The sequence below is a fragment of the Lepidochelys kempii genome, chromosome 2 (genome assembly GCF_965140285.1).
Source record: "Lepidochelys kempii isolate rLepKem1 chromosome 2, rLepKem1.hap1, whole genome shotgun sequence".
NCBI classification, from domain to species: Eukaryota; Metazoa; Chordata; order Testudines; family Cheloniidae; genus Lepidochelys; species Lepidochelys kempii.
In genome coordinates this window covers 184,666,132-184,679,912 of record NC_136381.1, presented here as the reverse complement: position 1 = coordinate 184,679,912, position 13,781 = coordinate 184,666,132, and the positions used below count along the sequence as shown (strand labels likewise).

At 42.8% G+C, this 13,781-nt stretch overlaps 1 protein-coding gene across 2 annotated transcripts in view; it reads right to left on the bottom strand.

Moving 5' to 3' along the window:
• Positions 1–13,434, bottom strand: part of DCLK3 (doublecortin like kinase 3) — a 55,456-nt gene extending 42,022 nt beyond the window's left edge. For both annotated transcript variants that reach the window (XR_012157454.2, XM_073333011.2), the window contains exon 1: positions 13,295–13,434. Coding sequence is in view for 1 of the 2 variants with exons in the window: in XM_073333011.2 (XP_073189112.2) it covers positions 13,295–13,373 (79 nt within the window). In the remaining variant the exon portion in view is untranslated. The remainder of the gene's footprint in view (positions 1–13,294) is intronic.
• Between the last annotated feature and the right edge of the window lie 347 nt (positions 13,435–13,781).

The window sequence follows — 13,781 nt, the reverse complement described above, 5'->3', positions numbered from 1 at the left end:
AACCAAGGAAATAGTGAGTTATGGTTGCTTGTCTTTTAAAAAAAGATCATTTTCTGAAATGTTTGTCTGTGTTTCATATTTGTCTGTCTCAACTGGAATGTAAACTTTTCAGAGCAAAGATCTTATTTTTATGTGGTTGTAAAGTGCTACGTACACTCATTCAGATACCATAGTAGTGGCGACCCTATAAATACCTACATAGGTTCGGTGTAGGGGACTCCATAAAAAATAAAATCCCCATAACAAGCCCCTTTAAGGGCTGAGGCCTAGATGTGGATGGAGAACAAAAGATTCCTGGCATAGGGTCAGAAACGGGCACCTCTACCACCCTGACAGAGAGAGGCCAGAAGCTGGGTGCGCCACCCAGCCCTCTGAGCACCCTATCGCATGGCCTATTCAACATATTTGTAGCCAAAAGGATCAGACGTTAAATGGGAGCTATAACAATTACTGGACAGTGAAGATAGAAAGTCCAGTATCCAATCTTTTCAGTCGTCCAGATGGTTCCATCCTTTAGACACAATGTTTCAAACATCCTTCTTTACCTTTCTCTCAAATCTCCGTTTTTTTCTGCAGCATTCAGGGCTCCAGTCTTCAAGTGCTGAGCATTGTGACCCCAGCCAGCAAGGCACTTCAACCTTTGTCTAACTGCAGAGGAATAGTCCCATTGACTTCAATGGGTCAAGGTCAGAGTGTTTAGCACCTTGCAGGTTTCAAACCTATAGTACAGGGGTGGCCAAACTGTGGCTGGCGAGCCACATGCAGCTCTTTTACCATTAAAGTGCGGCTCGTGGAGCCCCCCCGCACACACACACATTCTCCACCTACCAGACTCGGGGGGAAGCTCAAAACCTCTGCCTTGAAGTGGGGTGGGGTGATAGGGGCTTCTGCCCAGTGGGGAGGGGGGCCTCAGGGCTTCAGTCCTGCAGGGAACACCTGCCAGGGGTCGGGACTTCTGCTATAGTGTTTTGCTTTTCATCTTTGGGACCATCATCTTCAATGTGTTAAACTATGTATCTTTATTTGTTCCTTGCATTAACTCAGAGTAAGTGAAGGAGAACATGACCCCTTTCCTAAACCTTGGGTAAAAGGGAGAGCCATTCTTAAATGGACAGTATTTCAGCATCCTCCGTTTTCCCTAAAACGGCCCACCCGAGAGGCAATGTGAAAAGAAAAGAAAAAAAGAAGTTTCTCAGCTGTAATTGTGGCTCAGCAATGATGGTTTCAGCAAGTCACTTAGCTTTCTGTCTCATCATCTTCTCCATCTGTAAAATGAGAGGCTATTTCTCCTCGGCAGGAGTGTTGTGAAGAAGTATTAATGTCTTTCAGGCTGCTGTAAAGCGTTATGTAAGTGCTATGCACTACTAATGCCCAATGGTGTACTGGAGAGAGTTATTTTTGTCTTCATTTTATAAGCATGATGATGTCCTGGTTATTGAAAGGTCAATGTGCTCTACAAACTCTTCAGCCGTATGTATTTATATTTTATCCAGAACGGAAGCCTACTATGAATGTATGTAACTCAGATAATATATTAGTTCTCTGAAATAAGAGACAGAAAAAGAACTGATGCTCTCCTATAAATGAAGTCTAAACCATGCTGGTTTCTAGGAAGTGATAAAGTTCTGAATTTCATGCACATCTGTATGTCCACACTTCCTGTGCGCACAGGCATCTGCCACTGTCAAATTGTTACCTCACTATATGGAAACAATGCAAGACAAAGTGATACAGCACATTATCCTCTTGCAGTATGAACACAATGCTGCAGTGAGAATTAACTTCTCTACAGATCATCATTCTCTGGCTTCCCACCTGTACTGCTATAAGTGTCTGCAAAAATACCCATTTATTAAAATCCCTTGGTTAGGTTGTTGACTGATTGTTATTTTAACAAAGACTTTCCAGTTTGAACTCCCACCAAGCTGAAGCCAGGCATTTAGGAGATAATTAGATATGATATTTTTAAATGGAAGTTTCCAAGTTATGCCAAATATATTTGCTAACATTAATGTTACATATCAACATCAGGACAACTCCATAGAGGGCTCTTATCCTCTTCCTCCGTCTCTGTTGGTAACTCCACCATCTTTACTTGTCCCTCAGACTGCAACTTCAGTGCTGGTTTTTACTCCTCTCTTCCTCTTCAATTGATATTATTCCTAAATCCTGCTGTTTTTTCCCTTTGCAACATCCATCCATTCATTATGGCAAAACTCTTGTGCAGACCTGGTTCCACCTCCCTTGACTACTGTAAACTCCCCTTTTTTGGCCTCCCTGATTCTTTTCTTCCTCCCCCACATTCCAACCAGAATGCAGCTGTGAAGCTTTTCTAACATCCCCACCGCTGGGATGATGCCCAGCCCCTCTTCAGATACTTTCATTGTCTTCTGCTCACATTCTATATCAAATTCAACTCCTTGTTCTCACTTGCAAGGCCCTGCACAAATCAGCTCTCTCCTACCCTTTTTTTCCCCCACTACCTCCCTCACCACCCTTCATTCCTTCCCTGCAGCTTGCCTGACCACAACCACCCCTTTATCTTTTCCCACTCTCTAGACCTTCTTCGAGGCAATCACCCATGTCTGTAACCCTCTTCTTGACTCTGCCTAGCATGCTTCCACCCTGTCCTCCATTATGTCTCTCCTTCAAGCATGCTTCTTACCCTAATCTTCCCTCAAAGTCAATGTATTTAAAATAATAACAATAAAACCTTCAAGCATGCATCACTAACCTAAAATACCCATAAGGTGTGTTCCCTCATCCCTCTACCCTCCCGCCATATATTCTTGCAAGTTCCTCAAGTCAAGGACACTGAAATTTTGTCTGTAGAGTGCTATGCACATTTATGGCATCGTATAAATAATACTAATGATAGGGCTGGAATGAATGGTTCATCTGTGCTGGGAATTCTGTCAAACAAAACCATCAAAAGCTGAAGAGTCTACATGTGCTATTCCAGTTTGTGATTAAAACAACAAATAAAAGCATGTAACTAGGAAAATAAAAAATGTAAGCAGCTTCCAGCTTGGAAGTTCCTGAAACTGGTAACACTAAAAGAAATGTTCTGAGCAACGTCATAGCATAGTATATATGCACTCTAGTGTGAATGTGCAGAAGAGAACAGAGAGCCAAACAATATGCAAAGTGCAAAAATCATGAAATCCAGAATTTAAACTCATTCTTGTCCCTATACTTGTACTAGATGCAAAGAAATAAAGTATGGATTAATCACCCAAACCGTTTTTGTGGGAGATATGTTGAAGTCATGGAAAGCCAACGGAGAGAAAATGCATTTCTTCTTTCCATATTTATTGTGACCCATAAGTGGGTTGGGGGGGGGGGGGCGGCGGGAGCTACAAGGTCCTTAGAATCATAGAACATCAGGGTTGGAAGGGACCTCAGGAGGTCATCTAGTCCAACCCCCTGCTCAAAGCAGGACCGATCCCCAACTAAATCATCCCAGCCAGGGCTTTGTCAAGCCTGACCTTAAAAACCTCAAAGGAAGGAGATTCCACCACGGCCCTAGGTAACGCATTCCAGTGCTTCACCACCCTCCTAGTGAAAATTTTTTTCCTAATATCCAACCTAAACCTCCCCCACTACAACTTGAGACCATTACTCCTTGTAAATGCTGATATGAATCTATCTTTATATGTATCACCATGGACATATACAAATGTCAATACATATCCACATGTAAAATCTGAATGTGACAGAAGGATGTTGAGGATTGATGCTGTTGGCAAACATGGGAAGGGAGCAAAGCTGGGGAGAATCAGTATTGGGGTAAGCCAAGCTGAGCACAGGGGGCCATGAAGTTCTGCAAAAAGACATGTAAAAGGTATGCAGTTCGGGGGGGTTGGGAGATGTAGACACATGTAGGAAGAAAAATATATATAAACAGTGGTGACTATCCAAATAAATAAATAACTATCTACAAGGAGACAGGATGGATGGATTGATTAAAATCGAAGTGATTTAAATCACCAATTTTAATCATGATTTAAATTAGCAAACAGGAAACCTTAATTTATATTTTGGTTTCCATTTGTACTTTTTAGTTATTTTCTTAAAGAAAAGTTTATTCTTATAGGTTGGTAATCATTAAACCATGTTGATTTGCAACTAAATATAGGATTTACACTGTATTTGGTACTACTTTTTGCTAAGCAGGAGGCCACTATATCTGTTCACATGTATTTAAGCAATTATATAACTTAACATACAGATTTTTAATTTTTTACATTTTTAGGTTAGAAAATGGTGTTTTTCTTGTTTACAAGATGGCTAATTTTTTACTTAAGATTTGTGTTGAATTCTATTTGGATGGAAATTGACATTCAAGTGAAAAAGCACAAAAATATTGTTTCAGTATTCCCCCCCTCAGCCAACTGATTCCCAGTCTCCTCACCAGTTTTCCCCACCAGCCCCTTGTCCCAGTCACCATGCCCAACTAGTTCCTGCCCCCTAGCTGCCAGTGTCAGCCTCCCCACCAAATCCACCCGCAGCCGCCACCCAGCTCCCCCTCTCTTCCAGTCCCAACCTGTAATCAATATCTGGCTTTTAAGAATAATCTTTGCAACGGACATGCTATACATTTGAACAAAACTTTTCCAAGACGAATAGGCTAGTGTTTCCAGTTGTAGTGACTGCGTAAACAATACCTATGTAAAATTTACTTACTGTAAAAGGATGCCTGTGATCACATTGTATTTACATCTGACTAATTTAATACGTTCAGGAAACTTGTTATATTGTGCCTTCCCTCTTTGTGCCCCTTTCCTACTCTCTCGTACACACACTCTCTCGTATATATTAGCCTTGCAAGTTGCAAGAGTTAATAATTTACAATAAGGAACAGGAGATCAAGGCAGTATAGTTCTGCAAGATTCAGATTACATCCTACAGATAACAGCTGATGCACATTGGTAACCTGTGTGAATTACCTAAGGAAACCATGACATTTAAAGGACTGCTCTGAACTGAGTGCAGATCAAGTATGCATACTTAAGAGATAATCTCTGCCATCAGTTGCTTTCAGATAACCATATATGCAGTGATCTGTGTCATCCCTGGAACAATGTAGCTCTTCAAATACTATAGTTCTAGTACTGTTGGGACCATTGATCTACTATCTTTAGAAATAAAAGAATTGAAGTCATTTATTTTTAGAGTCCTCTTCGGATATATAAACTGACCATAAATCTCTCATCTGACCATGTAGCGGGGCCACTGATCATTTGCATTCAGATATCATTTTGTAGCTCTGCTTTAAATAAGAGTTGAACAACAACATAATCTTTCTCCTTGTTGAGATTCAGTCAGTAAAGGAAGTGGATACTCAAATTCCTAGCTCCTTTATTTGATCCAGCAGGAAAAAGCTTACATTCTGATGCCACCGTCCCCATCACCAGAAACTGAAAGGACAAAGAATGTTGAGAACGAGTGGATTTCACTCTTTTTAAAACTTATTTGATTAAATGTTTTGGATTCAAGTTAAGATTATTTTTACCCTAATGTTCTCCATTGTTTCACCTGCTTTGAAATAGGAATTGTGGGTGCTTAGATAAATGAAGCAAAAGATTGCCGAGCTTTAGCTTGCCTCCACAGGTCCCTCGCTATCCTTTGCTGAAGAGATTTTATTATCTAACAGGAATGCTCTTTGTATGAGATACTTCTTCTGCTCCTACAATAAAATTGTTGTGTTTGTGCTGTGACGAAAGCAAATCAATATCTCATAAAATGCCAGTTCCGCAAAGGCTTAAGCACGTGTGTAACTTTACTTTGTGCGAGTAGTTCGACTAACTTTAAGGAGACTTCTTGTATGCATGTGTGTGTGTGTGTAGGATCAGGGCCTTAGATTGTACTATGTTATGACTATTCTTCTTTATAATTATTCCAAGGGGTTCTGTACTTAAAGTGTCGACCTAATAAAAATGATATTCACAGTGAAGCCACGGCTAACTATTATATGGCTTCTTACTATTTAAAGTCGCTTTGTAATTCTGCTTTTAAAATATTCATCCCAGTGAAACTGTGACATGATACCTCATTTCGCTGCAGGGAAAAGCACTGCAAAGGCATAAATACTGAAACCACGATCTTGCAAGGAAGAGCCAAGAAGGAATGCAAGACATTGAGCGGAAGCATTTTTGCATTGTTTTTGACAACCCCCTCTGCACTTGCTCAGCTAAGGTGGCCCTGCGAAAACTCTGACAAGTCGCCTCCTATGTCATCCACTTCAGGCCATACTCATCGACAACAGACCGCATGAGCAATGTTAAGAAAGGAAGGGGTCCGTGCCACATCCCAGGCAATACTTGCTCCCTGGCCCAGTCCCAGAGCCTATGCAACTCAGTGCAGCCCACTGCCATGTGACTCCCAAGGAAAGAGAATGCCATCACTGCCACGATTTTTGTTCCTACTGTGGGGAACTGGCCACACAGTTAGTTGCCAGTTACCTGTCAAGGACCACAGTCAGGCAAAATTCAGGGAACGACCAAACCCTGGCCCACTAAAGGGGGCTGGTCTGCATGGGCCCCGAGCCACTCATCCCCTTACTGAAACATGCCCAAGGCACGTCAAGCCCTCATTACACCTCCAAGTTCAGATCCGCTTCTACATCCCAAGCAGGTCTCAATAAGTTCCCCTGCAATGGGTACTCACAGACTCCAGGATTGTGGACAACTTCATAGATGCCAGTGCAGCCAATGGCAATGCCCAACCTTGTAGACAGAACAGATGGCTCACTCCTGACCTTGGGCCCAGTGACATAGGACACTGTGCCATTGGAAGTTGTTATCCAGAACCACTGAGACACCATAAGGTCTGCTTATCACACTTTCCCATAATCCTCAGCATCTCATGTTTGTTGATCCATGATCCACATATCCTGTGGCAGGAAAGGAAAAATCAGCTTCCACTCTGAATTCTGCCAGCAAGGCTGCCTGCGTGCACTGCCTGATGGAGCCCGGCCAGAGACCAGATCACTGCTGAGGAATCCCCAGATCCGGGATCAGCAATCTCTGGCATGCGGCCCACCAGGGTAAGCCCCTTGGCGGGCTGGGCCAGTTTGTTTACCTGCCGCGTCTGCAGGTTCAGTCGACAACAGCTCCCACTAGCCGCAGTTCGCCGCTCCAGGCCAATGGGTTTTGCATGACCTCACAGTCTCTTAATTGTAGCATTTATTGGTGGGTTAGCACAAGCAGGTATGCTCCCCAAAATGATGACACAGGCGAGAGTTCAACAAACAAAAGAACATCTCTTTATTACTAGAAGGGGTTACAGAGAAATCTCCTCTCCTGCTGCTGGCGCTGCAGTCTCAAAAGCATGCACACCTTCTACTTCTCGAAACATGGGTCCTTTCCGTCTGGGAGGGGCACACCCTCGAGGGGCTGTGATATGTTACACATGTTTGAGGCTCAGCCAGCACAGTAACTGCAAAGGTACCATAACCCCATTTATTAGTCAGGCTTTTGCCCCAATGGTGCTGAGACAATTGGTGGGAGGGAGTCTCTTTAGTTTCACAGTGTTTGGTTTCCTGTTTTGTTTTTTGAACTCAAGGTTTTTATTGAGTTTAGGTAGGTAGAGAATTATTCAAACAGTCCATTAGGCAACTCCACTCCCCACTTATTTAAAAAAAACAATGAACAATGCCAGACCACAGATGCACTTAGAGCTTGCCAGGCAACTGCATCATTATGAGTAAAATATACAAGCTACCATTTAAAATAAAAACACAAAAATAAGTGAGCAGTTGCAGAATTTTCTTTTTAATTTTTTATGCAAAGTCATAACTTAATAGCTTTGAACTACACTCCAAATGACTGTTTTATTTATGTGTACAGTGCATCACATCTTTACAAAATGTAAGTCAGTAAAATGTTTAAAGAGATTTCCTAATGCCTCTTTTTTAAGTTACTACACCTCAAAATGTCAAAAATAAATTAAAGTTCTACACCAAAACAAGGTTTAAAGAATGGCACTTCTGACTCATCAGATCTGCTCCCCAAATGTATTTTTCTGGATTCCATTTCATCCACACAGAGAATGATTCAGTTACTCTTGAGCAAATTCAGTGAAAACAAAGAGTATGCACAGGTGTCAACTAAGGGCATAATCAGGCCTGCAGAACCTTTATTACTTGTGATGATGTTGCATAAGGAAATAAAGGCCCCACTTGACTGTCAGATGCCATGTTTAGTTTGCAGAATTGGCAATTAGATAAACGATCATTTTACTTGTAAACTAAGCAAACCTGATACAGAGTCACTCAGAGCTAATGTATACTACACAGGCTTTGCTGATACAGCTATACCAGTATAGTAACACCAGCAGAGCCACCTAGTGTAGATGCAACATATGCCAACAAAAGCAATTTTTTTGCGGACATTAGCTAAGTCAGTAAAAGCACTCTTCTGACAGCATAGTTGCACCTACACAGAATAGTTATCTTGGTGAGGATGGGTGGTTTTTTTCAAACCCTGACCAATATAGCTATGCCAACAAAGTTCTGTGGTGGATACCTGGCCTCAGACACAAACATGGGATGCCCTTAAAGTCAGTATTACACAATCTCTTTTTAAGAGTAGAACCACACCAATAGCGACATGACCATTTAAAAAATAGACAGTTGCTTTGGAACAGTTGTGAAAGAACGTGTCTTCTGCAAAGCGAACTGTCAGCCAGTGCTAATTATATTTAAAAGTATAACGACAGCCATTAATTGCTAAACATTTCTATTAACTTCATTGTTTAGAATGGGACAAAAATGACAAATTTCAATTTTTTTTCAAGCAGGCAAATACTAATTGAGTGGGAGATCGTGTTTTCAACATGATTACTGGAAGCTTCCTCTAGGACTACTTAACACAGGTAATTGTTTTGCATTCTTGTAATAATTAGACTGAGTAAATTACATTAGGAATGGAGAGAAGCAGGGAAATGTATCTGATTTTCATTTGCAATGAAAGCAAATTACTTCTAGGTAACTTAACAACTTCCAAGTGTTATGGAAACTTCAAGTGCATACTAGAATCAATTAAGAAAATATAAAAAAGGAAAATTACTTATTCAAGTGTGTATAGCATATTTTCCAGCCCACCCATCTATTTTTCTGGGAGCAATACACTTTGAAGAGCAGCAGTGGCAGACTTGCATCTTGCCCTCGCTAAATCTTCAGCTCTTCAATAGGCTGATCCAACTCACTTTGCCTACAGAAGGAGCACAATAATATCCTAAATGAGATGCTAATTTCACAGTAGTGCCCAGACGCTACATACATTTTTGAGAATATAAAAATAGACGTCAAAAGTTGTCAAATATTTTAGTTACAATCAAGGCAAAGCCTGAGGGTGGTAACAGTAGTAGAATCCCATCTGATTACACCTAAAACTGCTGGAAGATAAGGAAAGGGAACCACTGAAATATCATTATTCACCTTTTTCCATATGTATGCTTGTCCCTGTGGCAAGCCAGACAGCAAGGGCTCACAGTGTTGGACTAATCAGAATGAGGACAGAACCAGGGAATTTGCCCATCAGCCTTGCCTAACAATCAAATGTGGAAATTCCCAAGGATTCCTTGGAGCAGATGAAGAAGCAGTGGTAGAACACAGCTCAAGGAAGCAATACTGAAGGAAAGGAACAGTCCCCTGACGACACAGGGAGACTGCAAGAATATCCTAACCCTCCATACCGTTTTTTTCCCTCAGGAAACCTATGCCTCTTACCCCATCAGCAGATCCAAACACTGCCCCACCCAGTCTACTACAAGGGACATCAGTCAGGAATTTGTCAGAGTTTTCTGTCAAGAAAAGGAAAAGACAGCTTCAACTGATAAGAAATGCAGGGGTTGAGAAGGGAATGATGGAACAGCTGTTGAGTAGATGACAGATGCATCCGACAAGTTAGACCAGGAAGATTTCGTGCGCATTTTACATCACTTGAAGGCTATTCTTATATATTCTCATAAGTGTATTGCTCCCAATATTTCAAGGAATTAAACTGCATTCTGAGTGGGAGAGAAGGGAAATAACTGAAAAATGGAAAGGAGGCCTAGAGGAACTGCGGGGGGTAGGGTGGGGGGGACATTGTACTTTGATGTCCAGGTCATTGACTTCAGAAAGGGAATATTACCCTAATATTTTAAATTTGTTCTAGGAAATTCACTGTTCATGTTTAAATTTTTTCCAACTGAGCCTTCCTTTTTTTCCCCTCGCCCCTTTCCTTTGCTGCCAGGAAGTATTTCCTTGGAAACCATCAAACCAAAGGAATTTTTTAATTTGTAAATGCTTCTCCCTGGTTCCCACTTTTTCAGCTCCAGAAATATTTTAGGTTTTTCTCTGACTTACCTGCTTCTCAATTCCTTCGTTTTTATTTATTTTATGAATAATTTAATTCCTTTGATTTTTTTCCAGACTAGTCTCCATGGAAAAAGAATGCATGAAACATACAATCAAAAATTGCAGCCAGGCAGACAGAAAAGCAAGTCAGAGCAGAAGCTGTAGTACAGCAAAACAGTCATGAATTGGACAAACTTCTAAGTAGGTTTTTAAAATATTTTATATGTTAGTGGCAAAAATACTCCAAATAAACAATTAGTTTATGATTCTAAACCATATTGCAAACTCTGAGATAACCCACAATATAGTTTACGCATTAGAAAGAAAAGATCTTTTCCTAAGAGAAGGTTTTATTGTTTTGGTTTTTAAGAAACTTTTTAGTATATTATGTGGCAAAAATATCATTAGCATCTGGGGAGTCTTCCATGTGTTGTGACCAGAGAAGCAGAAAATTGCCCTACCAGAACAGACCAATGATCCATCTATTCTCTCTCTCTCAGTGGTTATTGCCACGTTTTCTTGAGGAAATCTCAAGAAACCCCATAATGGAAAATTACGGAATACCTTATCCATAAATATCTATTCCATTTGTTTATAATATACAAATTTAACTCCTGTTTTCTAAAGCTGAAATAATCGGTGAAGTCAGAGGGTTCAATGCTAGAGTAGAATCTTGAACTCTGTCCACGTGTTTACTCATGTAGCTCCACTCCCTATGCCCAAGAATCTGCTTTTGACATGCAAGGCATGTGACAATCTTCCCCACCCTTTGAAATGAGGATACGCATGTACAACTACAAGTTGCAGTTTTAGTTACTTCCAAGACAACTTAAAACTGAAGGCTAATACACAATCCTTAAACTTTTAACACACAGTTGTGCAATACCTAAATCTCTGTACAACAAGAGCTATTAATTTCACAAAGCTTGTTTGCTCTTTATCGGTCCACTGGATTGCATTCATCTTATGTATATAGTGCAAATACTACAAGAGGTTGAATGTTTCCAGAACCGCAAGTAACTTCTACTCTTTGGCTCTTATTGTAATATAAAGGAACCCTGCCCATGCCTGTTTGAACAATAAACCATGAATTTTACTTTGTGAATTTAAAACCATGATTTATTACTTCTATTAAATGGTCTTACAGCCTGGGAAAAGGTAAATTTACCTGACCTCTAATACTTCTGCAAGAAACAGCAAAAAATTACTCAAGTTTTAGTAGCCTTTTTCACCATTTTCCCACAGGCCTTGCAGTTAAACCCCTCACTGGCTTTTACTGTTTATCACATCACATGAGGGCACTTCTCCTTCCTTAAAAAAATGAATAAAAAAATCCCATGTTCAAGATACTTCAGTAATGAGCATAGTATAAATGGGAAGATGAAAAGAGATACCAACTTCAGACAACCTGCAAATGTTTTAAAAAAAACAAACTATAATCATAGTTTGATCAGCTGGGTATATATAGGTTTACCTCAATGTGAGAAGTCATTTATCTTTAATATAATTTGCTATTACATAGTTCCAAGTTTAAAATGTAACGAATATTTCTCTTCTTTCCCCCTTGACACACCAAAAGTGAATACCATACCCCCACCCCAAGTTTGTACTAGGAGAACAATACTGTAACTGTTCTTGTAAAACATGATGTATCGAGCTGCTTACCTCACCATACATGGTACAACTGCTACCTTAATAGCATACAACAAAACTTTCATGAGCAACAACACTGGCTTTACAGCTACTCTGAGACATCATCCAGTTATAAATCTGAGACACACTTTTTTTATCCCAACCCTCACAACCATAAGAGAGACTCATAGAGAAAGTACTATGTGTATTAAGGGGAAAGCATCCATAAAATATTTTTCAAGATTCGGGGAGCGGGAAGCAGCTACAGAAATAACTAGGACAATAGTCATGGAGTGTGGGGAGGGGACGAACATAAGAATGGCCATAATGGGCCAGACAACCGTCCATCTAGCCCAGTGACCAATGCAAGGTGCTTCAGAGGAAATGAACAGAACAGGTTGATTATCAAGTGATCCATCCCCTGTCGCCCATTCCCAGCTTCTGGCAGTCAGAGGCTTAGGGACACCTAGAGCCTGGGTTGTGTCCCTGACCAAACTAAATACAATTACATCCTCTCCAAGGCAGACTCTCCCCAGAAACTGCCCTGCAGGGCTTGGCTTCCCTGTCATAGCAGGGCAGGCATCAGGCTCAACATGCATTTTCACAAAGCAACATAGGAACTGCTGCCCATAAACTGCTCCGTGGTTCATCCAGTCCAGTAGCCTTTCTCTGAAGGTGGAGAGTCCCAACTGTTTCAGAGGAGAAAACTCTGCCATAGGCACTGATGGCTGGGGAAAGTTTCCTCCTAAAGCCCCAATAATCAGAGCTTGGCTTCTGCCCCAAATCTGGGGGGGGGGGTTGTTTACATCCCTTCCAAAGCTCTTATTTCACTGTAATATTTACTCTGATATGGATAACAAAAATATCCAGTTATCAAAGTCCAATCTCTTTTGAAACCTGGCTAACTAAAGCCCTGGGCCTCAATGCTACACACCTGCCACCACCACACCCACTCACCCCCTTCCCCCAATGCAGTCACACTGATAAACATCAAAGCTTCCCCCACGTGGGCTGGGGCAGATGCAAATGGCTCGACAGCCTGGTGGTCAGCGCCCTGAGCCAGGATGGGGGTGATCCAGGACCCAGTCCCCCGGTTCCAATGGGCGGGGGGGGGGGAGGAATGATATTTTGTTCCGCTTTTGCGAAACAGAAGCCCACAGATCCCGAAGGACCAGCTGGGGGCTGCTGCACCAGAGAGGGGGCAAGGGGGCAGCGATGGGGGGCAGGACCCCGGGCCCCAGAGCCGGCAGGGCGGGAGGCGTGGGGAGGTCACTGCCCGGGGGCTGGAAGGGGAATGGCGCTGGCGGGGTCACTTACCCGGGTGGTGGGCGCAGGGGCAGCAGGAGCCCGCGGGCCCCGCTGGGGGGTGCAGCGGGGGAGGCGCCGCGGCGGGCATCGTCCCGCGGGTCGCTCCGGCAGCTGCTGCGGCCGCGGCAGCTCTCGCTGTCCGGGCGCTCGGCAGCAGCGGCGGCGGCGCCGCCCCCTGCTCGGGGCGGGGCCGGGGCTGGCCCCGGGGGAGGCGGCGCGAGAGGCGCAGCCCCTGAGCCCGGGCGGGAGGGGCGCGGGCGAGGCCCCACTCCCGGGGCGCTGCCCCCGCCCCTCTCCCCCCACTACCCTCCGCCCCCTAAGCTTCTGCCTCTTCCCCAGCTCGGCATCCCCTAGTCACCTCTCGCATCCCGCCTTCGTCCCTCCCCAGCCCGGCCAGTTTATCAGAGTGGATTCCTCGGATTCTTAACCAGCGCCCAGCACATAAACCTGCAGGGGGTCTCATCAAATCCTTTTACTCCCCGACTTCCCCCAGTCT